Source organism: Castor canadensis, chromosome 7 (genome assembly GCF_047511655.1).
Source record: "Castor canadensis chromosome 7, mCasCan1.hap1v2, whole genome shotgun sequence".
NCBI lineage: Eukaryota > Metazoa > Chordata > Mammalia > Rodentia > Castoridae > Castor > Castor canadensis.
This window is the reverse complement of record NC_133392.1, coordinates 5,589,208-5,616,418: the sequence shown is the minus strand read 5'-3', so window position 1 is coordinate 5,616,418 and position 27,211 is coordinate 5,589,208. Positions and strand designations below refer to the sequence as shown.

General features: G+C 42.6%; 2 protein-coding genes across 6 annotated transcripts in view; one reads left to right on the top strand and one right to left on the bottom strand.

Annotated features, from left to right (window-relative positions):
* Dock1 (dedicator of cytokinesis 1) overlaps positions 1–27,211 on the top strand; it is a 477,546-nt gene that overhangs the window by 213,006 nt on the left and 237,329 nt on the right. The gene's annotated exons all lie outside the window — the stretch shown is intronic.
* Insyn2a (inhibitory synaptic factor 2A) overlaps positions 1–27,211 on the bottom strand; it is a 57,863-nt gene that overhangs the window by 15,072 nt on the left and 15,580 nt on the right. For 2 of the 4 annotated variants that reach the window (XM_074078056.1, XM_074078057.1), the window contains exons 2-3: positions 23,096–24,257; positions 2,785–2,856 (exon numbers count right to left, since the gene is read on the bottom strand). In XM_074078056.1, coding sequence (XP_073934157.1) covers positions 2,785–2,856; positions 23,096–24,252 — 1,229 coding nt within the window. In that variant the 5' untranslated portion in view covers positions 24,253–24,257. Of the gene's footprint in view, positions 1–2,784; positions 2,857–23,095; positions 24,277–27,211 lie in introns of those variants that run through there. The other 2 variants (XM_020167339.2, XM_074078058.1) reach the window with 2 other exon arrangements.

Here is a 27,211-nt window from a genome sequence, read left to right as displayed (position 1 = left end):
CCAACTCAAAATAGTAACCACTCCTGCCTCATTCCTGAAAAGACAAATTCCTGTCCTTCCCAGATTTGTTAAATCACTTTTAACATCACTTTTTATGTTAAGTCACTTCTGGATTTAAAGATAAATTTATTTAAGTGATTTCAGTTACATTGGACAGTGTCCTAATAAATTATTTTTTCAATCATCCACAAAATGTTAAATGGGTTTAGGCTGAAACACTCATCCTGTGAACCTTTTCTGGAAATCTCTGCTTCTGTCTTGTTCCATTAAAAGACTGGATGAGATTTAGCTCCTGAAATAGTAAAAGCTAAACTCTAAGGATATGCCTTAAGAGATATACCATCCCCTTTTCCTATTTTACTGATTATAGTGAAGGGTTAGTTTATTTCCAAGTTCATTCTTTCACTGGTGATTCAAAATGCATGTCTACCATATGAAAAGATCCCCTAGGCCAGCTTGACTGAAAGGTGGCTGTCTCTGTGCTTGGAATTTGGAGGAGTTCTTGAAGAAAAGTCTTATGTGGAGTCTGATTTTCACATCCACATTGGCCAGAGCCAAGAATGAGCAGCAGCTTTCCATGCTAGCCGGCACTACTGCAGGCATTATGGCTCCTGCCTGCTGACCAGAGCTCTGAGATGCGCTTATAAGATGGAAACATGGGGTTGCACCCAGGAATGTGGGGTTTTCAACTTCAGCACTATGGACATCTTAGAATTGAGGACTTTTATTGTGGGCCTGACCTCTGTAGTATAGAAGATCAGGAGTGTCCCCGGCTTAAACCTACTAGATGTGTGTCTACCCGCCCATCCACCTTCCCACTTGTGCCAACTAAAAGTGTCTCCCTTCATACTTTGCGAATTGTCCTCTGGGAGTCAAAATCACTACTCTTGGTTGAGAATCCCTGCAGTAAGGAATGGCTAATGTGCCAGTCAGTGCCCACCTCTGCCTATGGTTTCTTCTGTCTGCTCCCAGAAAAGGTCTCCAGGTGACCCTGCTCTGCTCTTGAGGAATCTGGGCCCTGGCTGGGATGTGCTGCTTTGATGGAGAGGAGCTCATTAAGGCTTGGATCATGTGGCCAGAGCTTTATTGCACTGCAAATGTCCAGATTTATTGTTTATTTAGGCAGAATTTCAATACTGCAGTCCAGCCTACCCTTGAACTGCTTTTCTTCCTAAACTACCCTTGAACTTGTGAACTTCCTGCCTCAGCCTCCCAACTAGTTGGATTACAGGCATGCTCCACTATGCCTGGCCCTCGTCTGACATCTTGATGCAGAGGACAGTAACTCCAAAGCTGTTTTAGAGGTTGGGTTTTTGTTTGTTTGTTGAGGGAGGGGACAGTGGAGCACCTTTATATATTTTTAGGTATGTAACTATTACAGCCATTCAATTATGCTTCTTTTTTTGATGATTTGGCATATCACTTAAATTATTTCTCTCTCTCTCTCTCTATATATATATATGCATATGGCTAATAGGTATAGAAAAAAATGCTCACCATCACCAACCACCAGGGAAATGCAAATCAAAAATCACAATGACATGTTACCTCACCCCTAGTTAGAATGACTTACCAAAAAGACAATAGAAAATGTCAGTAAGGATATGGGGAAAGGAGTGTACTGTTTGTGGGAATATAAATTAGTTCAGCCATTCTGGAAAATAGTGCGGAAGTTTCTCAAAAAATTAGAACTAGGTTGAGTGTGGTGTTGCATGCCAATAATCTCAGACGCAGGAGGATTGCAAGTTTGAGACCAGCCTGGGCAAAGAAAACATAAGAACCTGTCTCTAAAACAAACATAAAAGGGTGTGTGTAGCCTAGCTCAAATGGTAGGGTATTTTCCTAGCATGTACTAGATCTCAGGTTCAGTCTGCAGAACACCAAAGATAAATATGTAAACTAGAACTAGAACTAACATCTGATCTAGCAGCCCCATTGCTGGATATATATCCAAAGGAAATGAAGTCAGTATGTCAAAGAGACATCTGCACTTGCAGGTTTATTGCTGCACTATTCACAACAGCCAAGATAGGGGATCAACCTGAGCATCTTTGGTCTTCGTTTTTTAAGCTAAATCATAACATCTCTCACTGCTGTTGTATTCTGTGAAAATTATATTCATGAAAAGAAAAAAACGAATAAAACAGAAAAGATAGCAACCTTTCTGAAGATTATGACCATGACTTAAAATCCTAAATTATTGCCAAAAGCCTGTCATAGCTTTTGCCTGTTGAACATTTCTGCTGTTGATGTCAATTATATAAACAAGGTTTAAATAAAAAAAAAAAAAGAAAGAAACATGAAGAACAGCTGTAGGTAAAGAGGGGATTCTGCGGTGGGTGCCACAGTCCTTGGGAGTTCCTGTGAAATAATTGCAAGGGTGGTATGTGCAGCCCAGGTCCTTCCATGGCAATCCTAGCTCATACAGTGCTTTCAAGCCTTGATCTATGCCATCTGAAGGGCCTATATTTTACAGTGTGGCCAGAGCACACAGTTCAGTGCTCATGGCCATTGATTCTAGGGGAGAAAGCCATCAAAGTGAACCAGCTCTTGAAACCACAGAGGTGCACTGGCAAGATAAATCGGTTCACGTTCCTCCATCCCGTGATCATATACCTGAGGGCGTTCTATTTACAGGTAGCTTCGAATTATGTCCAAGGAAGGTCCTTTACTTTTTGTCTGATAGAATCATCCCAGCATGACCCCAGGCGGTTCTTGCATTTGTGCTTAAACATCATTCGTCACTCAGAGTAAAACAGTGGGAAGAGGAGAATGTTGACATACCTATAGATAATACATGCACTGTTCCTGCATGTGTCACAATTAGCTGTGTCTTGCCCCGTCCGATATGAAAGCCTACAAGATAAGAACAGGAGAGCATTACAAGCAGTGGCTGGGGGTTGCTGGCCTTACAGAGCGCACGCCTCAATCAGATGCTTTCCCGATGCCGAGCTCCTCGTGGTCATGGAGATGGAATACCATGTTTTCCACTTTGCTCCTGCCTCTGCCTTTCTTGTACTCAACCAAAGCAGCCTCCACTGCTACAATGATACTGAAATTGAATTGTGAACAAAAACTCCTGGGTGCAGTCAATACTCTGATTTTGTTACAAGCATAGGGAATTTGGGATGGTGCAGTGCAACTTCCTATTATGGTGTTTGAGAGGAACTTTGAGGAGAAACCATCCACAGATCAGCTTCTGATGCCTGGCTTGATTTTGGCACCCCACCTCTTGTCCTGCTAAAGCAGGGGTCAACAAACAGTGATCTGTGGACCAAGTCACTTCCACTCCCACTCCATGCCTGGTTTGTCCAAAATATTAAGAGGAGATTTAACATTTTTAAAGTCTAGAAAAAAAATTGAAAGAATAACATTTGGGGCACAGGCAGGTTGTCAGAAATTTAAATTTTAGTGTCCATAAGATTTTTTATTTTTAATTTTGACAGTAAAGAGTGTGGAAAATTTTTATAAAAATAACTATACAGCATCCTCAACTTTGCCTTTTGGTCTCAGAATTTCAGAATATTTACTCTGTAGCTCTGTAGATAAAACACTCACTGACCTCTGTAACAAGAGTGTCAGTCTGCCCAGATTTTTCTGACCATATTCTCTGCTGAGTTCTCTTGGTCTTGGGAGACCCAATGTTGGCACGTGCGTGCGTGCGTGCGTGCGTGCGTGTGTGTGTGTGTGTGTGTGTGTGTGTGTACGGAGTTGCTGACTTCCTCCTGCTAAAAGATACAGCATTGAAGTATTTTTGTCATAGAGTGGTGAAGGTAGTATAAACACGCTTTGATACAAAGGACTTTCTTGACTAGGTTGGGGTTGCCTAGAATCTATCTTGGACCAGTCAACCCCAAAAACCTAGTGTGGCACTGCTTTGTACTCTTCTGGTTTCTCCCAGCTATTTTATTTTGCCTGGCTTTCCCTCTTTGCTATTTTCAACACACAGGTGTATGTTTTCTGAATTTTTTCTGTACTCAGGGACAAACAGGTTAAGCCGAATCTGTTAAAATTGTGGCAGAACAAAAGCTTCCATCTGAATTGGCTTCTAATCACTTTGGGGACAAATTTACATGTACAGAGTGACTTAGTAAAGTAATAGTGTGCACAGAGGTTTTCTGTCAACATTGATAGTCAATATTTTTATCCCCTTCCCTGTGTACACTGGTTGTGTAGGCATCACGGGTTTTAATTTGAAAATAACTTTTGTTTCCTCATTATATTTTGATTTACATAAACACTTGACAAAAGCATTGCCTGCTCACAATGCTAAGATTGTCTCTACGGGCTTTGGTAAACTCAGACATGACCTTTGGGTTCAGTGCTGTTTGTTAATCAAGTCACCATATTCTGGCCCAAAGTGTTGCCAAGCATTCCTCTGATTCATTATATTCGAAACAATTAGAATCATACCTCACTGCATTTATATTGTCCTTTATCTGTTGTAACATCCCATATTGGCACCTTTGGATACTCACATTTAGGCCTTTCCATTCTCCTATTGGCTTTATGCAGAGCAAAGGAACAAGTAGCTTATGTTCTGCACCGTTCCCTTGTTCTTCACCAGACATGGCAATTTTTCATTCACAGCCCTTTCCTGTTGGCGACAAGTTGCAAGACTGCACACTCCTCAAGTTCCCTCCATGGCTCCAGAACTGTCCAAGTCATGGCAGGATTCTCCCAGGTCATCACATGCTCTCCTCAACCTCCCATACTTGGAGAGGCATAGTGCCTTTCTCCATCCAGCTCATTCTACCCGAGCTTGACCCTAGGCTCACTTCTCACCGAGGTCATTCTGCACAGGGAAATAAATGTATTACTTAAGCCCAAGTCCTGCCAATGACATGCTCCATGCCAAATGTATTGTGACACTTTTGGGTTGTCCTGCTGGTTACAAGCCAGGGGTTGAGAGAGAGCACATAATAGTTATCATGTCCAGACTTGAGGTGATTAAAGAAGGCACAATCAGGGATATTTCTTAACCATTAGTGGAAGGCACTCTGAGCTCTCAGAATCTTCCTGCCCTAGACCTCAGAACAGAATCTATCAAGCCTCTTCAGCATCAACACCCCTCCTTGCTTGGTAAACTCAGACTTTCCAAGTGTCTTGCTTGCATTAGAGCCTTGAGTGTTCAAGTAATTATGCTATCCTCATTTTACAGAGGAGGATGCAGTAACACTTCAGGTACAGGATCTCATTATTTTTAAGACCTCAGGCTTCTGATGCTCTGCATCGCCTTGCTTCTACTTTGGGATCTGTGTTCTGCACTACATGTAAATGGCAGCTTGGGACAGTCAGTGAATCTGGCAGTGAGAGGACAAGGGCTTCAGGCACCTGAGATTCACATGAGGACTCTCTTTCTGAATGGTGGAATGCTTCAGGAAGAAATTGCCTTTTTTTAGCTCTTCCTTGAAGACTAATCACCTTGTAAACTACACACATTTCTCCCCTGATGTAGTCAGTTAGCAAGTAGTTATTAACTGCCTACTAAGTGTCAGGCATAATTTGTGAGTAAAATAAGTTCTTGTCTTCATGAAGCTTACAGTAGAAGTGGAGAGACAGGTGATCAACACACATACATGGATGGATGAATGGGTGCTTAGATCATTTTGATAGTGCTCCAAGAATTAACAAAGTGTTGTGAAAGGATGGCTTTCTCTTGATCTCTAAGGAGGGGGCATTTGTAATTACATCAGAGTGTTAATAAAAAAGAGTCAATCATATGATGATCTGGGGTTGGGTGTTATAAGATGGACTACATGTTAACATCCTTCAGTGGGAATACAGTGCAGAAAAACAGGCAAATGTGGCTAGAATAGATGGAACAAGTGGTAGTGTAGAGGGATGAAGGCAGATCACATAAAATGGGAAGCCGCTGGGTATTGGATTTAGTGGGAGGCCACTATGGAGTTTTTCTTACTTGTGGCTGAAAGAATGACATGGAAATACAATGCTGCCCCTCATCTGTCTCCTTCTATAGTGTCACTGTCATTCTGCTTCTTGACTCTTATTTCTCATTCTTACAATAACCTAGTGTACTCATTTCTGGGAAATTGCTGGGCTTGACTGATGTCTGTTGATAAGAAGCAGGGGGATCATTTTGCCTACTGGGTATGGACTCATGCCTGTGGTCACTCTGTTTGTAGACAATTAAAAAGAAAACCTGATGGTCAGTTATATTTCTCCCATGTTAGAGAGGTATTTTCAAGATTTTATTACCATGAATTTTTTTTTTTGGAGGGACCCTTCAGTATATTTCTCAGGTTTTGTATAGTATGTTTTTGTTGTTGTTGTTGTCATTTAAAGGAGTTAAATGTTTGAAGCCCACAGAGTCAGAGATTAACCGATGGGTATAATTTAAAATACTGACCTGTGTCATGAGGTTAACTCAAAGGTGACTGCCAGTAGCTACTGTCAATCCCATTTGCCTGCGAGGATTTTATTAAGTATTAGAGTGTTCTCAATAGAGGGTTTGAAGCTATGTTATCCATTATGCTTATTGCTTTGATAATTCATCTAATTGTCCTTAGAGCCTCCAGGCTGTAGGGTTTGGCTTCGCTGATGATTTTATGGCCACATTAATAATTGGGTTGCAGCCTCTCAGTGAATATGTACTCCAAATGTAGACAAAACAGGTAAGTTCTTCTGTGGGACAGGGAACACAAAGTGCCATTCCAGAATTTTTTCTGCTCTTTTTCCTTTTCAACTTGGATACAAATCATAAAGCCAGAACCTGGTTTGCCTTTCTATGTTGCCTTTGCCGTGGAGAGGAAGGCTCCAAGCCCTTCAGCGTCCTAGAGCAGGTTCTAATCCATTGACAGTAAGGAAGAGAGCTTTTGTGAACTGAAGTTAGGTATGTAAGCACTCAAGTTGTTAGTCTAAACGCTGCAGACAAGGGACATTTTGATAAAAGATTATTTTATTATCTTGGAAATTAATTACTACCTTTGTAGTACTTAATTAAGCTTTCTTCCCTTTACCTTTACCTTATATGAGTTATATAAGTATATAAGTGTCATTCCAGGTATGATACTTGCTACTTCCTGGGTGTTCAGTTAATATTAATTTGTCCAAATCATATGACCAGTCTTTGTGTTCTCTAGAATAACCTGCTGATCTAATCAACCAGTTCCAACTGAGTGCAAAAAAAGAGTGACATGTTCTGTCCTCACTTTTGTCCCAATTTGAACCCTTTGGGTTCTGGTGGTAAGCGTATACCTTACAACTAGGGTGTTGTAGCAGTCCCAGTTGTCCCACTGTTGCTAGTGAACAGTATTCCAGTCCTAACAATAGGCGGTACTTGGGAAAATCGCATTCTGCACCAAGGATAGCACGAACAGTCCAAGTCTTTATGGTGGTCTTTGTTTTCTGTTCTGTCCCTCTACCCTCCTATCCCTCCAGAGCATAATTCTAACCCAAATCAAAGACTCTGAATTTCTCCTTGCTTGATTACCTTGCAACACTCCTTTGTCAGGATGGGCTTTCTTGAAAGCTAAAAGCAACTAGATGCTTCTAAAATTTAATAGATGTGTAAAGAACAAGTGTTCTGTGAAAACTTCTGGAGGAGAAAGACTTGATGCTTTCTTGAGACAGAAAGTGTTTGGACAAGTTCATTTCACAAGGTGCATTTGGTAAAGCCTAGGTGTAAGTCACTTCTACTTCCAAGGAAATCAGCTTGCTTCACAAGGCCTTGTCATACTTGAAAAAGTACAGTGATTTTACAGAACGCAGACTGGAACTTAGGGAATCGACTTTCAAAGAAAATTTCAGGGCCACCTCCCCACAGTGGACTGGGATCCTCGAGTTTAATCCCAGAATGCCATTAACTGAGTTTCTCTAGCGACCTCATGCCCTTACAGTAATCAGCTCACGTCTTTAGTTAACACTCCAAAATCCCTGAATATACAAATATAAGTACCTGGGTGTCTACAAGTACATAACAAATATATATTTTTGCCTACTTATTGGAAAAGCATTGGTGAGAATTTGTGTGTGAGGCTCCAGTTATTCCTTTTACAAATCATCAGCAAAAGAAGGAAACAGAATTTATGAAAGAAACAAAGAAGGGGAGCCACAGGGCAGAGCTGGTGCAGTGGGTTTGATAGTCTGCCAGAGTGATGATAAAGGAAGAATGAAGGCAGCCAACTTTAGCCTGAGCTGTATCACATCCTGGTCAGGGACACAGGGATCCCAAGAAGTAGGGGACAGGAGTGACAGCCTGTGTCTGCATTTTCATGAAGGCAGCAGAAAGAGCTAAGTTAGCATAGCCCTAGGTGGAAGGAAAGGGTGTGAGAAATATCTGAGAAAGATCACTGAGAGCTTTCTTTCAGCCACCTATCAAGCTGCTCAGTGTCTCTTAGACCTTGAAGAAGGGCCTGAGAATCAGGACTAACAGCTCTGAGACAAACAAGACAAAACAAAACAAAGCACCAACTGTTTGGTTAAAAGGTCAGGAAAGGGGAAAAAATTGTCTCTCACCATGCTATGATGAGAAACCAAGGCCAACAAAGTTACAAACATCTCAGAGGAAAATGGTTCAGAAGTGAAAGTTAAATTTCTCATATCTAATAGGAATTACCAGTATTGGATTATCAGTTTGACTTGAGTATTATGTTCCTGTAGCCCCAGTGCTGCCTACGTACAATACCTCTTTAATTATGTCTGTCTGTCTATCAATCTATCCATCCATTCATCCATCCATCCATCGTCTATCATCTTCATTGTGCTGAGGATTGAACCCAGGGCTTTGTGTATGACAGGCATCCTCAGTTCCCCCATAAGGTCTTAAATTCTCACCAGCCATCATGTTATGTGCCTATAGTCACAGCTACTTGGGAGGCTAAGGTGGGAGGATCACTTGAGCCCAAGAGTTTGAGATCAGACTAGACAATATAGTGAGATCCTGTCTCAAAAAGAAAAAAACCAACCTGAATTCTCAACTGAAAAGTCCCTTGTCACCCCTCTGGTTGATGGTCTGGGGCATTTGGATAAATCCAGCCTAGCTGTGGAATTCAGAAAGGTGTCCCCTTTCAGCATAGCCATGGTGTTGGCTCGCACTGTACTATTGGCCCCTCCCCTGAAGGTCAGCATGGTGTAGGGGACAGCAGATGGCTCTGTGGATTATTTGCTGTCCTTTACATGGCATCTTGATATTTAACAAGTCCACAATTTGTGCACATAAGCAAAAGAAATTTCAGATGTTAAATTCAGGGAGTGATCTTCTAAGTGTGGTCTTCAAAACACTATTACATGAGGTATTGGAATTGTCACATTGAATTAAGTCCAAGGCAGTGTCCTAGTCTGTGGGTATGGTCCTCAGTGAGGGATGGTGATCACTGAAAAAGTGGAAAAGACAGTCCCTGTTCTCAGTGATAATTTTATGAAGTTGTCTAATTTATTCTCTTAATTTTCTTCTCTCTTATTCTTTGGGCTTCCTCACTGGATGCCAAAAATGTTTTTTTCTTTCTGCATTCTTGCCCAGCTGTCCCTTCTTGATAACTAAGCCATCATTTATGTCAGTATCTCAGAAAGCTTTTTCACTTAATAGTCTCAAAGTGACATTAATTAGAGACATGTATCAACACTGCTACTATGGTTGGGGGAAATTAAATCTGAAGAGTAGCCCAAGTCAGCTCCTCTGTTCAAACGCTTTCCTCAGCAGTGGAACTGGCTTGCTCCTGAGCCTATGACCTCGTGAGGGAATTGCCACATTGTGTCCTGGAAGTATCCCCAATGCATGCATCCGCTCTTCAGTTGCTAAAGTGAACTTAGACTTTCCCCACGTACCCATGGAAACTCAAGTACATCTGTTGTAAACATTTGAGCAACTCAATGCCAGAATTTGGATTATCCAATATAAGCTTGTTAAAAAGATTGAGTGTCAGTTTTCCTGACCACCTCCATGATTACCCCTTTGTGACTCAAAGGCTGGTGGGTCTGCTCAGCTCCTTTTCCCCCGCTAGCTGTTACTTGTCATCTCTCAGCCAGAAGCAGACTTGAGAAGTCAAGGTGAACAGCTGTGTGGTCCTTGTTGGTCTAGATTCTCTAACCAGACAAAGTAGGTAGTTCAGTGTAAAAAATGATGCTATGTTTTCAGAAACACAAAGTCACCTGATTTCAGCAATGCTGTTTAAGGCACCCCCGTTTTCCTCTGCCTTGGGGATGAGATGTTTACGTGGAGTGAATGTTGAAGTAGATTCCGTTGCCCTGCTATTGCCTTCTTTTGAGCCTGCTAGAGCAGCCCTGTCACCTGCTCCTCACGTGCCCTCTGCCCAGCTCGCAGCTACCCTCGTCCCCTCGCTTTCTCCTGCCAGGGTGCCCAGCATTCACTACCCACATGGTGACTTCTGTCCTGTGTGCCCAATGATACCTGTCATACCAGTCACAGAAGAGGTGGCAGGTAAGGCTTATGGATCCATGCAATGAATGAGCAAATGAAAAGCAAATTTAACTGAGAAGTAACTTTGTCTTAGCAGACTGTTGAGAGTTAGTTTGATGTGTGAAATTTAGCTGGTCTTATCTGACAATTAAAGGAAACTCTAGAAAACAACGTGTTTTCTGCCCAGTACACCTTGGATATGGCATAGCAGTCTCTACTGAGTTATTTTATATAACTGGTGAATCATGAATGTTTAGAGAATGTTAACACAATTACTAAATATTCTGACTCTGGTTTCTCTGCCGTCCTGCTCCTTGGCTTCTACATGTAAAGTCAAGTGATAAGGCAGTCTCGTTAACTATTCGTTTCCTGCATTAATCTGGGTCATCTTTGGGGGAAAGAGATCTGAGATCAAACACTACTTTTTCAAAAACATTCACGTACTCCCCTGAATATGAAAATGCACTTTCCACACACTTCTTATATAGAATAAGGATCTGCCTTGACTGATTACACCAAGGTAGATATGTTTTTGGTGTCCCATTTCGGACTCAGCGGGAATGCTGCCTGAGAACATGCCAGTGGGTTTGGCAGCATTTTATGGCTGAAGGGCTCTGAGAACTCCTATGTTGGTCACATAGGCACAGTGCGTTAGAGCACATCCCAATCAGAGCTGAGGTAAGTCTTTCTTTGTCCCATTTGTGTAATCCTTAATTTTTTTCTACCATAGGGTAAATTTCTCAAAATCATAGATTTTTTCCATTCTCTCAGAGGCAAGAATTTGAAAGGGCTGGACCTATATACAAACTCCATGCAGACTTATTTACTGTCAGAATGATTTTCAACAATTCTGGTTATTTCTGCTCAGTCTTCTTATCAGAGACCTTGAAGGACTCGGCTAGAAACTAGCCATTAACAACCATATGCTTCCGTGCTCGCCTGCTCACAGTTCACCTGGCACTTGCTGTGCATTGGTGCTGTGCACGGCCTTTGATGCATGTCAGCTGCTTGGATGAATAAACACAGACCTTTCCCTCAAGACACTTAAAATCTAGAAGACCTATTTTTAAAGATGAAGGAATTGCTTAAATGTTAAGGAAATTAACCTTGAAAGGTAACTCCTTCCATGACACTCCTTCCAATGCTTGTGAAACCACCATCATCCCTAAGCAGGTCAGCACATCTTCTAGCACATTCCAGTGTTTTGTGAGCCTCTGCAGATCACACACCACAGTGGACTCTGGAACTGAGTCCCTTTTTCCTATGGCAAGGACCAAGAGCATTTTGCTGGAGGAAACATGTCTTTATTCATCGGTCCAGTCCCAGCCCGGTGCTTGAGGTCCTCCATTGACTAGGACATGAATTGTGCCTCTGTGGTGCCTGGTTCTTTCTTAACTGGAAGAAAGCTCATAGCCATCCCTCAGTCCCTTGACTACCCTGCTTTAAACTTCTCCACAATACTTATCCTTACATTCCAGTGGGTGATTTTGCTTTTCCTCTGTCTCCCTCCACTAGAATGTCAGCACAAAGAGGGCAGAGATGTTGGCTGTTCCCTCATGAACTTTCAGTGACCACATGCCTAATGACCAAGAAATATTCTTTGAGTAATGATGGGATGAACAAATGAGTGAGCAAATGAAGAATCTGAAAAAAGTATTTTTTTAAGTTAACAGAAACTGCCTTTTTGTTTGTGAAAAGAAAATAGATCTGTCAGTCTTGTGATGTTCCCAGCTGGGTAAGGAACATTGGTTTAAATAGTATTAGCACTGTTCCATTTAAATTTTTTCCCAAACAAGTGAGAAAAGGTCAGTCATCTTTTGCTTCCTATGCCCAGTTATGAAAATAAATGGCTCACCCTTGCACCTCAAGCAGCCCCTTTTCTCATGCCCAGAAAAGGTCATTTCTTCAGCCTGGGAGGCATCCTGGTGGATGTGTATTGCCAAGACACACCATTAATGAACTCACTTGCTTTCTTTAGATGGTGTTGACAAATTAACTTTTATTGGCCCAACAGCTTCCAAAATGTGGTGACACTATAATTCTGGGGAGGCTCTAGCTATTAGGGAAGGGTTTAATGCTTGTTTTCATTACAAAGAATTAAAGTGAAACAATAATGGCGGTTAGTGGAAGGGCATCTGAGCTACTGTGAGATTCCAACCTGTGTGGCAGCTCCTCCCCCAGTAGAGCAAGTGGGAGTCAGCTGGTCCCCCTGGCTTCCTTGCTCAGCCCTCTACGTCTCACCTCCACTATTCATCCTTATTTTCTTTGTCTCTCCCTATGGCCCTGACCTAGCTCCTTGCTTACTTCACTGTATAGAGTCATGCCCAGTGAAGAATTGTATTATCATTATTATATATACATTATTATAACTGTCAGAAATACGTGCAGATCTGGACAGAGACAAATAGAGAGATGCATACTGTTCTTCAGGTAGGGCTTCTTTTCCCCTTTAGTGTTTTATAATCATATTTTCATAATCTAAAATCATATATGTAAAAACCAAGACAGATAGTAATTCATTTGCGTGTGGACTTCCTGGTTATATATTATGCACATGATAAAGCCTGCAATTTCTTTCATGCATTCATGCACTTGGGGAGCTGCTTAGTTGCAAAATGATGATAATAATGATAACACTGACTTGCCCCAGGAGGCACCAGCAACAGCTATTTATAACAAAGACAACTTTTTAGGGCTGAGTCCAGGCAGAGCTGATTTACTTCTGTTCCTGGTGGAGAGTTAAAGCTTAAGCTTTAGTTCATTGAAAATTAATGGAAAGGAGTTTTGGTAGCACTAAGCTAGAGTGAAAATAAGGATGTCACAATACAGTATTAAAACAGATTTTCCTTCTGGGCTGTCCTTTTTCTCCAACTTGAGTGTGAGCACACGTGGTATAACTTACAGAGGTTTCACTTTGAAAGTATTAATTGTGTGTATTTGTCAGTCGTCCTGATGATAAATATCCACACAGGCTTTTATCTTTTATTTATAGTTCCTTTTGATGTATGTTTTTAGAACAGCTTAGTTAACAATTTTAAGTGAGAACTTATTTTTCTTGAAGCTTTTGTGCTTTATTTCAAGAACCTGACCTTGCATTTATTTTTCGAACAAAGGCTTTAGAGCACTCCTCTCTTGAGATTCAAATCTTTAATTTTGGTCTGATTATTTGTAAAATCCTTAATGTCCAATTATGAAACTTACCTGGAGAGAAAGTCTTGTGCTGTAACCAATGGGATACTGATAAAAATTTGTCTCCATTTTTAGTTGAATTATGCCCAAATTTAAATGATCTTTTCCCAGGATGAGAATTTTTTTTTCAAATCTTGTTAAAATACATGCAAAGTTTATTTTTCTATTACACTGAAAACTTTTCTTAAGTCTGTTCATGTGCTTTAATTTGTTGTTGTTTTTATATTGCACTGAAAACTTTCATTTGTTGTTCATGTGTCACTTTGTTTGGAATCAATTTGAGGAAATAGGAGCCCAGGTGGTTACTTGTTGGTCATTCAATGGGCCACTCATCTTACAAAGGCCTGCTGAAATATTTTTCTTGGGCAGCGTGCTCACGGATAAATTTTGTGTCCTGTTACCCACAGGACTGGAATATCAATGGTATTCATTATTTATTTATTTTTATTTTTTATTTCTTTTATTCATATGTGCTCACAATGGTATTTTTTTTTTCAACTAATGCATGAAGGGGGTTCCTCTGAATGCTGGTGAATTCTTGGAAATATACTTGATCCCCGGGATCCCTTGAAATGGAGGTCTCTGCTGCCCCTAGCTTTCCCCAAAGATGAATTAGCATGAACCCCAACAGGGCTGGTGGCAGGAGCCCTTTCAACTTAAAGAACCTGCAGTAGCCAGAAAAGTGCCTGCTTTTTCTGTATGTGTGGACATTTTCATGGACGTATGAGGGTAACTGTTCTCATTTCCTCAAGTTAGATGTGAATTCTGGCTCTGCCATTTCTTTTGACCTTGGGGAAGGTACTTAGCACACCCAAGCTTTGGTTTTTGATAGAGGTCATTTCTGTTTTGAATTATAATTTTTTTGGAAAGTTTTAGCAGGAATTTATTTTAGTATAACAGGATGAAGTACAGACAAACTGGGGGGTGGGGTGGGGAAGAGAGAGAGAAACATTTCCTGTTCCCCACACAGGAAATGGGAGCAAAGACTCTTCTGTCTTACATTGTTATTTTAAGGATTTAATATGACAGTATCGAGTGGTTGGCATATATGGGTGCTCTAAATAGGTGAACTCTGTCGGTGTTCTGCTGGGGATGCTCACTCCACTGGAATGCTCCCTCAGATCCACCAGGAATTAAAGCACAAACCTTTTTTGCATAGCTTAGCAGAAATTGCATAGGAACCTAAAAAATGTTTGAAAACTAGAACTTGCAGTTCATCTTTTTTCAAAATCCAAATTCTGGAACACAAATCTATAAATTCCATAAACGTTCATGTCATGCCTTGAATTGCTCATTTTATCTGCAAATGGGGTGTCTGAATTGCCTACTGGCTTGGTGGTGAGGTTTTTATTCACCTACTAACTTGAAAAGCTAGGGAGGTATTTGAAAGCTCTTTTGGCATTCTGCACAGGGAGATTATTTAAATTACATTTTCAAGTCTGTGTGATACATACATGAAGCCCAAAGCAAGACCGTGAAATGTATTGTATATACCTACAAATGTATTTTGCCTTATTTTACCTATTAGAGATGGAAAGGCATATTATTTTTCAAGAATTTAAGGACAATATTTACAAAGTTATCTAATTGTAAGCTAGCAAGAAGGCTCACCATGACCCTTTTAATTAAATAACAAAAACATCTTGAAAGGATATGATATGTATCTTTAGCTCAAAGCCACAAAAATAATAACTGTCCTTCGACATTAGGACGTGAATATTCTGTCACAAATCTGTGCAAGCTGTAAGTTGCAACAGAAAGAAAAAAAAATAGTTCCCTGAAAACTACTCAAGAGATGCAACCTTGAAGGACTGAGGCCAACTCCGGCATTTGTAGCTGTGGGAGAGATAAGGAATTGATGAAGTGTCAAGAGGAGAAAAGGAGACAGAACATCAGGACTGTTGTACACTTTGACAGAGATCTGTAGAAATTTTTTTTCCTCTGTAAGCCTTAAAGAGTTTTTTAAGGCAGGGGCAAAAATTGTGATAATTTTAGATATTTCTGTAGAATGTGTTCTTGGAGAAGAAAAGAGCCTATAGGGCCCCTTCTCATTTGAGCCCTCTTGCTTTCATGTCAGAAAATGCAGCTCAGAAAACTGAAAGTAAGGTGAACTGGAATTAAATCCAGGTTTCCTGACTTCTCAGCTCTCTTGCCCTTGATGCTGTATGTCCTGTACTTTTCTCTGAAGATGAGTACAAACCATGGTGTCTCCATTCTGTAATCCTCAGCCCTTTCCTATGGTCCATGATTTGCCAGCCTATGTAGTAAAGCCAGAGGTAGCGCCTCACATGTCCAAGCATGTGCCTTTTAAGATCTAGGCATCTTTGCCTGTGGAAAAAGGAATGATTAAGTGAAGACACCTTTTTTAACTGACATCTTTGCCTTCCATATAAATATATATGTAAATTTACATATACATATATATTTAAAGTTTCATTTATTTATCTTTGACACAGGGTCTCATTGTGTAGCCCAGGCTGGCCTCAGACTTGTGATTTTACTGCCTCGGACGTGTGCTACCACACCTGGCTTCCACATTTTATTTAATCTACAAGAGCTGCCCTTAAGCAGGCATGCCTAGGTCCCTGTTACAGAGGAAGAGGCTGAGGTTGGGAGGAGCTGCAACCTTTAACCCAGGGAAGTCAGCAGAGGGCCACCTGTGTGAAGTTCCCAGCTCAGGACTGACTGACCACAGAGTCCCATCCTTTCACTTTGCTCTGCTCCTGAATCTCATTCCCTGAAGATGGAAAAATCAAGTGCAGAGGAGGCTGACCTCAGTCAGCCAGCTGCAATGGTTGAAAACATTTTTGGTTACAATAACTGTGGCGAGAGACAAGGAAACAGACTTATCAAGAACATTAGAAAATGAAGTGCTGACATTTTCATCCCGTGCAAATTGAGAGTGTGAAGGGACAGGAGAGCATCTGGCAGAAATAAGAACATTTTTTGCGTCTGATCTCGCCTGGAGTGCTGCATTCCCTCAGCTGTTCACCATGCCCTCTTTTCTGTGGTACGTCCTACCACAGCCAGGGAAGCAGCTCTCAACATTCTAGATCCCCAAAGTGGGGTTTTAGGACCACAGAGGTGGGTGTGAGACTGTCTAATGTCACCCATCCACAACCCAAACATTGCTATTCCCAGCTAACCAGGTGGAAGACTTTGATCTCAATTAATTGGGTAGGTTTTGGCAGGAGGAGCCCAGTCATCCTTATAGACTATGTACAGCCAAGTGGAATGGGATTGCCTGACTGTGCCCAGCTTTCCCTGGGCTCTTGGAGCAGAGAATTGGAGAGTTGGTAAGTGAGAATGTGGTGGAAGATCTTTTGATTCCATAGTGTTTATGGTACCACTGCCACAGCAGTGCACAATTTTCCATGTTGGTTCTTTCTGTTCTGTGACTTAAACAAATTAAACTGTCCCCTATGCTTCCTGCATAATTGTGATGCAGCATTTATTCTGTTTGGGCATGGGTAATTAGAGCAAATTCAGAGAGATTTCTTATCCCCTGGCAGGTCCTTCTGACAAATGCCTGAATCTGAGTGAGTTGCCAATATAAGGGCATGAGCTAGAGTTGGTATATCATTGCTATCCATCTAGAATCAATATCTAGATTAAAGCAAGTTACAGCCTGGGAACATGTGCTGTGATGGCCTTTTATTCCTGTAGGGGGAAAGTGAGACCTTTTCTGTGGTTTCAAGAAATGCTGTTGTATAAAGAATACATATACATCTCACCTGTGTGTGCTGTATACATACTCATAATTCCAAAGCTGGACCCTGATAAACAATGAAGCATACACTCCGACATCCTGAATGTCCATAGCTGTGCACTGCTTAAAGACTACCTGAGTTCACATGGTGTTTTCTCACCTGTGCTGATTGCCTGGCACAGTGTCCAGTGTCTAACACATAGGAGACTCTTAGTAGAAACCCTCTGAATGTGTGAATGAAGGCTACACCTGTGTATTTCGCAGTCACAAACCCTCGATCACCTACATTTGTACTCTGGCCTGAGTTTCAATTGAGCAATGTAGCAACTACATTGATGAGACATGTAACCTGTGTCTACAAACTACTGCCCATGGCCCAAATCTGGCTACCACGTAATCTTGTGAGGAGAGTTTTATTGGAACACAACTATGCCCATTTGAACACAGATTGTCTTTGGTTGCTTTTAGGATACAATGGCAGAATAGATCATTGTAAATAAATTGTATGCCCTCCCCCAACCTAAAATATTTACTTTCTGACCTCCTGAGAAAATGTTTGCTGACTCTGTCACAAAAGAACTGACTGTTGACATCCCTTAGTTCCTCACCTGTGACATGCATGTCTGCACCTATCCCTTCCTTACTTTGTGTCTATTTTAACTTTTTAGGAGTTCCTAAAGGGAAAACGAAGTTGAGTGAACATTAATACAAGTCACCACACTGGGCATGTATGAACTCCATTCTTCATTCCTGTCTCCCTAGTCTTGAAAGCCTGTGAGTGCTGTCCTTATAATGCCACTGAACTTAGGGGGAGTTCTCCTGGCTTCTTTTTTTTTTTTTTTAAACCACTTCCTAAACTGGGAAGAATTGGGTCTTAGGCACCTGAGAAGTCACCTTTTTCTAGGGTGACTAGGACCCTCAGTAACAGAGAGCAGTCTCCATGACTAGATAGCAAGAGTTGCAGGAGACTTCGTAACTAGATATTACAACCCTTTCTGCAAGCTATTAGACACCTTAGGTTGGCTTGTCATTTACGATTTCTTATTTTAAGTCAAGGTCTCACATTTGTACTGATTCAGTTCCTCCACAAAGCCCTGAAGTTTCATGACTTCTTTTCTTCCTATTGATCATGTATAAGCACCCGGTGTGGCTACAGTCTCACTACTTCCCTGACCCCCAGCCCACAGATATACCTGACATGCCATAGGGAAGAACCTGCTTCTCTCTGGGCAGCAGCAGATCCCCACCTTGGCTTCATATTCTTGAATATGGCTTCTCACATGAGTTTCAGGTCTTCTCCAAAGTATCTGTAATGGGCAATCTTAGAAGCAATCGGAGCTGTCTCCATCTTGGGTACTGTTCTGGCTGCCACATACCATTGATGGACAAGTTTGCACAATGAGCCATGCTGACCTGCAGCTGGCTGCTCCGCAATTCTCCTGCCCAGGTCAGGAGCCCCATAGCTGCTATGGGGAATTGTCACTGTTCTCAGAATTGGTTGGGTTTTAAAATATGAACCCCATTTGCCCTGTTCTCAGCCTTCAATGACTACATTAGTCACGTAGGTAGCCTGAGCTTCCCGAGAAGAGACAAGAATAATACTGAGAGCTCTGAAATAAGCAGGATAATTCTTGGCATTCATGCAAGCTGAGTGATCAAATGCTGCCTGCATTGCAAAAAGCACGGCGATTTTAGTGAATTGCCCAAACGTTTTACAAGGGGCTAAAAGGCATGGTTTTGAATACTTTCTGTACATATATCTACTCAGAGTGCATCCTACTGAAAGGTTCTTAATAGACCCTGCCCTTTTTTTTCAGTGCCCACTGTGAGCTGGTTATATGTGGGGGCTTTGTAACTATTACATTTAAGCTAAAAACTGTTCCTACTTGATAGAAGACAAAACTGAAGCTTGCTGAGGTTAAACCACCTTACTAAGATGAAAACTTTCTGCTATGGCCTTTCAGAAATGCACACAGCAAATAAGATTAATGAAAAAGTCTCTTATGAAAAATTATTTGGAAACTACTGAAAGCAGTTCTGTGACAGACAGATTCCTCCAAAGAATAAGAACCACTGAGAAGAGCCTGCCTGACAAACTTGATAGTGAAAAGATGTCCCATTAAAGATTTTACCCATGGTGTGTGTTCCAAGAAACACCAGTGGCTAAGGGCTGTTGGTCAAACTCAAAGAGTGTTGGTTTCCTTACCTCTTTCCTCATGTCATACACAAGATCAGGCTAATGGCTCCCATAGGCCCAGGAGCAAAATGTGAAAATTTGGGGGGCAAAATTTGTCACTTAGATTCAGTCATTGTCTCCAAGGTACCTACCCTCACCAGTATTTTTTGTTTATAGTACTGGTGTTTGAACTCAAGACCTTTCATTTGTTAGGCAGGCGCTCTCCCACTTGAGTCATGCCCTCAGCTCTTCACAAGACTCTTCTTAATGCAGCTGAAATTGTATAGAAAGTTGCCCTGTGCTTTACTGGGGGTGACAGGTGGTGAAAGGAGTTGACTCTACCAAGCTATTGGTTGCTCTCCACAGTTACTGACCTATAGGCTCTAAGATATCTTCCATGGACAACTCTGTAGACATTTTAACTTGGTCTTTCAATTCTTTGTCATGTCACAGAATGACTAAATAATAGTCCATATAAAGTAGAGTGAGTTTTCCTGTTTTATTACCCTGGGATGCTACTAAAGTACCTGTTTCCAGCCTCAATCAAGTACATAAAGTAACCCCTGTGAATTCCTCTTTCTCAAGGATCCTCGGAAGTTTGCTCTTCAGGAATTAGCTGAGTGTTAAGAGGAGCAGAGTGATAAATTTTCAGATTTGGATTTTGCTGGAAATTGGCTGCTACTGCAGAATTTACACCAGGGAAAAGAGCAGATGCCACTCATTCCCCAGAGCCAGTTGTAGAGATGGTCTTGATCGGCACTGGCTGTGGCTGGTTCTCCCACTCCCTGGACTCTGTGGGATCCGAGCCTAGGAAAGGCTTCTTCTTTGCCCTTTTTGGAGGCTGCTGACCTCTCTGATATACTGACATGGACAACAAAGGTGTTAAGTTTGAGTTTTAGCCAACTTAATGCTGTTTGGCAGAACCAGAGAGGGCCTTGGAGTTTAAAAACTACCAGTTTTATTGTTATCTGTGGCCAGGGGCCTCCAAGAGGGAAGTGAAAGTGAAGGTTCTAGGACCAGTTTTGGGAGTCCATCTCCAGGTGGACCTGCCTTGCTATGGTGACCTTTTCCTATGTGAGTAGCCACTGGACTATGGATTGATTTTAAAATTAAACCATCTGTTGCCTTAAGATAAGGTTCTGTGTCCTCAGAATGCTGGGAACCAGGCCCTGTGCCATGTTTTGGCATATTGGAATGAAGGATTCTTCATGATGAGTGACATTTTCTATTTGCACTTTTATGAGTATCGCTGTCAAGCACTTGCACGTGGCCAGTATAAACAGAGCTGAATTTTCAACTGTAACTGATTGTGAGCTGAAGTTTCAATAGCCACATGTGCCAGCAGTCACCATACTGGACAGAGAAGCTCCAGGGCTTTTAGAGATAGTGTTGGGTGCCAGTCTGTGTGCTGAGATGGATAGTGTGTGAGTGCATTCATGTTGAATTCAGACATGAGGCATTAAGTGTTCTCAAGACCCCTTCTCCTATCCCAAACATTGCTGACTAGACCTGGTTCCATTGAGGTACATTTGTCACTAAGCTAAACATACTCCAAGGTTACCTGTGTAATTCTCACTCCCCATTGCAGAGCAGAGATCTCCAATTTACAGATGGAGTAATGAGGCACAGAGTAGTTCAGCATTTGCCTAAGTGGTCACAGCCAGAATTGTCATCCAGACCTGCCTTTACTAAGCTGGGCAAGGAACCCAGAGGACCTCATGGTAAACAAAGTTCCAGCCTTGTTCTCATAGTATAAGAAAGGCCAGCAGAGAAGCATGGTTTTTCTTTCAGTAATGTCTGTGGGTGTTCAGCATCACAGGTTTTGAATTAGGCACACACCCCTGTGAATATGCACATTAGCACACACGTTGGTTTTATAATATTTGGGAAATTTTATTTCTTATTTGGCAATATTGCTGTCTTTTTCTGCTGTCTGGCTCACGTCACTACCAGCTATATCAAAATTATCAAAATAATGCCAAATACTGATCAGGTTGTTGCTTTGGCATTTTTTTTTTAAATGCTGAGAGTTTGAACCCAGAATCTCATGCATGCTAGGCAAGTACTCTACTACTGAGTCATATTCCTGGCTTGAACTTTCAATTTCTTTTAATTTTTCACATGGGAATGTAACCTACTGATCAACAAATCCCTGATGTAACACTCCTCTCCAGTATGTTGCATTTGGATAATATGTACAGATTTGAGAATCAATGACTGAGATGGGGTGAATATGGAGATGGGATCCCAAGTTGGAACAAGGCTTTCTGAAAGTTCTATCTTCCTGTTAATTTCCTGTTAGTTGCTTTTGCATTTGGCTAGCAAGTCTTTTTGCTTAATAGCATCTACTGCAATTTTCCTGTTTAAATTGAAGGTGGGGTGGTATTGAAAATTAGCTCCTTTTGTAGATAGGCCACCTGCACTCGGCTGAGCGGCTAAAAGCCAGGGCAGGACGCATACCAGGTACCCTGTCATTGGAGCCAGTGCTGTAGCCTTTTCTCTTGCTCTGGAATGCAGAGTTTGTTTCTTCTCTGTTACCTACAAAAAGCTTACACTGTCTAATTCAACCACAGTGAGCCTTTTGAGGAGCTCTGTGCCCAGCGCGGTCTCCTACCCTGATAATGCATTGCCTGGTCTACCTTCTTCACGCTGCTGCCAGTCTACTTCACCTACCGAATGAAGGGTGCAGCAGAGCACTGCCTCCCATCAAACCTCCAGAACACAGGCTGGAGGAAGTCCAGCTTCCAGATGGAATGGGATGGAAAAGACTTGGCAGTGCAGATAAAGGCTGGTGAGCCATAAGAACTGTTTGGAGAAGCAAAGGACCACAGCAGCGTTGGCAATTTCTACCAGCCTCACCCTCAGCCTGGTCCATAGGGGGTCTTTTCAGCTAGCAAGTTCAATAACTGGCTTATCCTTAGCTCATTTGTTTCAAAAGTTGCTGCTGCACAGTTTCAACTTTGAAAGACACTTAAGTCCAGCAAGCTCTTATCACTGTTATATAGTGTGGGCTGTGAACTTCATAGCTGTCTTTCTCTAGCCCAGCTGGATACACAGAGGACAGAGGTCCGTCTTCTAATCATACACAAATAGGGCTCATCTAAGTTGGGGCACTTCTTCTTTGTGTTCCAGGAAAAGGATGAAAAATATATTGCCTATTATATAAACCATATATAGTCCTGAATATCAACGTCATTTCAATTAGCTATTTTAAGTTCATAGTCAATTGACTTTTTTTCCTAATGCCACCTGAATTTTTTTCTCTTCCATAATATGATCCCTAAGGGGCAAGTATCTTATTTAGACGTTTTCGACTGTCATATGTATTACATGTTATCACAATCCTAAATATCTAGTCATAGATTTAAAGGAAAGATCCATGAGTTCATTCAAAATACAGGTATGGTTTGAATCCAAGGCCAGACAGGTGAATGCTAGCCAACAAGTATACCTTGAAGGTGAGCATGGTGTGAGGCCTGGCCTTTTAACACATCTGTCACCTGTGCAGCTTGCATGTCTTTAGACGATAGCTGCTCGTGGAAATGCTGGCTTTAGTTTCCGCATGGATTTAGATTTGGGGAATATAGAGGGACCCTTGGGTGATGAGCCTACAAAGCACGCAAGACACAGCAAACATACATACCCTTCCCGGTGAGCCTCTCCTTTCTCCAGCTCCTGAATGACCCCCAAGAGCACTTTGATGGTCTCCTGACTTGAACTGATCAAGTTCTCCATCACCTGAAGCTGGGCCTTGAGGTCCACCACTTCCGTGTGAGGCACAATTTGTTGGCAATCTTTGCTTGCTGCCATGGCTGAGGGACTGGGCTGGGTCTCCAGGGGCTGTTCGCTACATTCAGGGGACAGGCACGGCACTGGGGGCGAACAGGCCACAGCAGAGCCCGGGGGCCTCTGCAGCCCGTTGAGATGGGCAGCTCTCCTCTGCTCTTCCTCCGCAGGGCAGAGGGACCACTGGCTGGCTGTGGCAGAGTTTGACAAGCCAGGCTCAGGGGCGCTGTCCCTGATGGCAGGCAGGTATACAGTGGCAACCTCTGTTTTAAACACCCTCCCATGGGCAGGTGGAGTGGGCTCCTCGGAGTCCAGAGTCCCCCTGTCGGGCTTCACTCTCCCCTGTAGCTGGTGAGCAGGCTCTTCGGAGGGTGGCCCAGAGTTCTGGAGCAGAGCTTCTGAGTGGCCGAGCATGTCGGGGGTTTTGCAGGGTTCTGCACAGTTGACCCCAGAAGGCTGCTCCACTGCATTCACATGCTCATCGGAATGGAAAACCAAGGCGGTGGTCTTGTGAACCCGCCCAGCGCCACAAGGTCGGGGGTCTTCCGTGGGTCCAGCCTCACCCTTCTCTTTCATATCTGTTAGAAACCCATTGTTTTGGCTTTTGTAGGGATCCACACCTGGGATGCTTTTGAGATTCCCTTTCTTGCGGTCCAGCGGGAATGTCTGGTAACACTTGCGAAGGTCCGGTGAGGTCTGCACCCCTGTGCTCTTGGTGACGTTGGGGATGGAGCGGCGCGCAGGCACTGTCATGTACTTGCGGTAGGCTGCCCTGCAGGACACAGGCTTGACCTCCCGCTTCTCACCCACTGGTCCTGAGGACAGCTGTGTGTCCCTCTGCTCATTCTGGGCCTCACAGATATCCTTAAAGCGCACCTGCAGGGCTTTGTTTCGCTTCTTAATCTGCCGGTTGGGATCCAGGGCGTATTTCATCTCCAGGGCCAGGCAGGCGGCTGGCTCCACTTCGCGCTCGGGGGTCGTGAGGCTGCATTTGCCGGAGTCCTTGCTGACCATGGTTCCTGAATGCAGAGACAACAAGAGGCGTCAGTGGTTCAGAAATACACGCAAACACAGCCACACGGACTTCCAACCAAATTAGGCTGCCGGCTTCCTAATTATTTTTAAACAGGTGAGGTCGGCCTTTGTGTTAAGGAAAATCAGACAGGCGGGGAGTTGCTGCCAGGCACAGCGTGAAATGCTTCTCAGATATTAAAGCCTGCTTTTTTTTCCATGTGGGGTACACTCGTTTTTCTTTTGATAGTAACGCATGTTTCCCCATTAGACAAACCTGGTTTACTGTATTCATCAGGAAGCCCTCAGTGATGCCGCCTGTCTGCTTTGCAAATTGTCTTTCACATGCATGTCTCCACGTCAGAGGCAGATGGTTTACCAAATGCAACTTACTTGGTTTAGGGTTTTTACTACTTTTTGAGGATGACGTGATTAATCTATTATTGGAATTCAGGAGAGCTGCTGTTTTAAAGATTTAGTGAAGATTCTAATCTCGAGCAGATAAGTGGCCGGCCCTGCAGTGAGGAACTGCTGGAATGAATGTTGAGGTTAGCCATCCTGAATTCTGTGGGGAGCTGACCACACTCATGGGAATGCCACCAAGAATAAATCATAGAGGAGCAGTTGGTATCTCATGGGTTAACACCAGTCATAAAAAACGACCTGGGTTTTCCTGCATCTACTCTTTTCTTTGATTCCCTAGAGAGTGGTAGTTGAAAATACTTTAAAAAAAATAGAAGAAATTATTCATTCTAGAATCAAGTTTTGTGTTTTGATCACAACCTCTGAAAATGAAAACAATGGTAGTTGTTTCAGTATTTAAATCCTGAAAGAAAATAAAATCATGAGGCTTTATGTTAATCATGCAAATTCATCCTGCACTGAATTATTAAATGCAGCTAGAGAGATGCAGGTGGCCCATGATTCCTCTTGGGGAATACCAGTGGGGTAAATGCCTTCACTTTATTAGGCAGATTCACAGCTGCCTAGTGCACATGGAAGAGCTCTCCTCCAGGCTAAACTTAAAGCAGAAATCACTTAAGCATGTTGCTTGTGAGCTGCCCTTTGCTGTACCCCTTGCCTTTGAGAAAAATAGTCATCTGGGAGGGATAGGGCTATGCAGCATCCTGGCATCTGGAGCCAAGTGTCCAGGAAGACAGTACAGCTGGGCAAGAGCTGTACTGTCTAGCCCAGAGTCCACAGACCTCATGCCCTATCCTTGGGGGCTGGGGGTGAGGGTGGCGGGGAGAGAGAGGGTAAGAGCCCAGCACAGAGACTTGGAACAGCAGCCATGACAACTGTGATGCTTGTGATGCTTATGGGGTCAGAGAATCTGTGGGCCAGATGTTCAGGTAGTCTATGCAAATGTCCACAAAGGTCAGTGCCCTATCCCCATTTCACAGATGAAACTGGGGTTCAAAGAGTTCATGCCACTTGTTCAACATTATTGCAAGTGAGAAACATAGGCAACACCCAGTTTCACCAGATCCCAAATCAACACTGTTTCTAATAGAACCAGATGTCCAACACAGAGGCCCAATGCCTCCAAAACATTCTCAGTCCCGGTACTGCAGGCCAGCAGGCAGGATAGGTCACTGAAGGGGAAGAAGAGAGAAAACTGCACAGCTCCTGCCTGAGAGCTTTTTACAGGACTGATCTACTCTGTAGCCGGCCTCTTCCATTAAATTGACCTGTGTATCCCAGGCCACGCAGTCCTGCCACCTCTCAGGCTGCCACCAGTGCCCACTGAATGTAAGGCTCAGAGGAAAATCAAGTTCTTTATACTTTATGCTGAGAACCTACTGGTGATTGTGTTTGGGGATAACAGAAAGTAATGTCTTCATCCTCTGATTCAGTTAAGAACAGTTTATCACTTACTGCACTACTGGTATTTTAGACTAGACTCCTCACTGTTGGAGGCACTCTCCAGTACAATGCTCTGTGGTGGTAAGCAGCCCTGGCTTCTAACCACAGAGAGAAGGAACATGCCCTTCTCCAGGTGCAACAGCTAGAAATGTCTCAGACATTGCCAGATAAGCCAAGGGGCATCACTGCTTTGGTTTGAGACCCCTGCATTAGCCTTCACCCCTGGATGCCCAAGGGTCCCACTTCATTGCTGCAGAGTGTGTCCTCAAAGGCAAGACTTGCAGAGAAAGCAAAGGGAGGTTTGTGGTTCTTTTCTAGGTCCTGGAAATATTTGCAGACCTCTGTAATCTGAAACTCCACCTACAGGGCAGTTTTAGAGAGGAGAGAACAGACCAGAGGTACAGTAATACCTTGGCTTATTCTGCAGAGGACAAGATTATATGTGGTGGGTGGAGCAAGGCAAGCCTACTAGCAGAGATAAAATATATCTTTCATAATCACTTATCCCAAAAGGTTAAAAAGATGCACACAAAAGAAGCTGGTGTGGGGGAAGAGTATGGGAAGCTGGGAGCATAATAAGAAAATTAAATCTTAACCCTCATTCTTATCTTGCATCCATTCTTTAGCTGTCCTGCTGTCCACGTATGTCAGAATGTATTGTGCCATCATTCTACAGAAGACCTTCATACTAGGGGAAATTTGAAAGAGAGAGCATTTTTGCAAAAAACCAATTTACTAGTAATTTTTCAGCTTTTTTGCTGCCACTACTGAAAAATGTGTGTCTGAATAAGTTTGTCCTGCCATCCTATCCATCATAACGATTTCCCAGGAACTGCACTGAAATAATGTTCTTACATCACTCTGCTGGTTTGGAAAGATATTCTGAGTGTTGGACCCAACCATCAAACGCATAGGACAAATCTGAAGAATTAATTGCTGGTGACAAAACAATAATAGTAAAATAGTTCTAAGCTCTTCTCTCCTTTATGGAGTTATTTAGTACATAAAACTCATTTCTTCATTAGAAAAATTGAAAGTTAATATTTAGGGCTGTTTATCAGTTTAGTTTGTGGAGAGTAGTAATCATTGAGTTGAC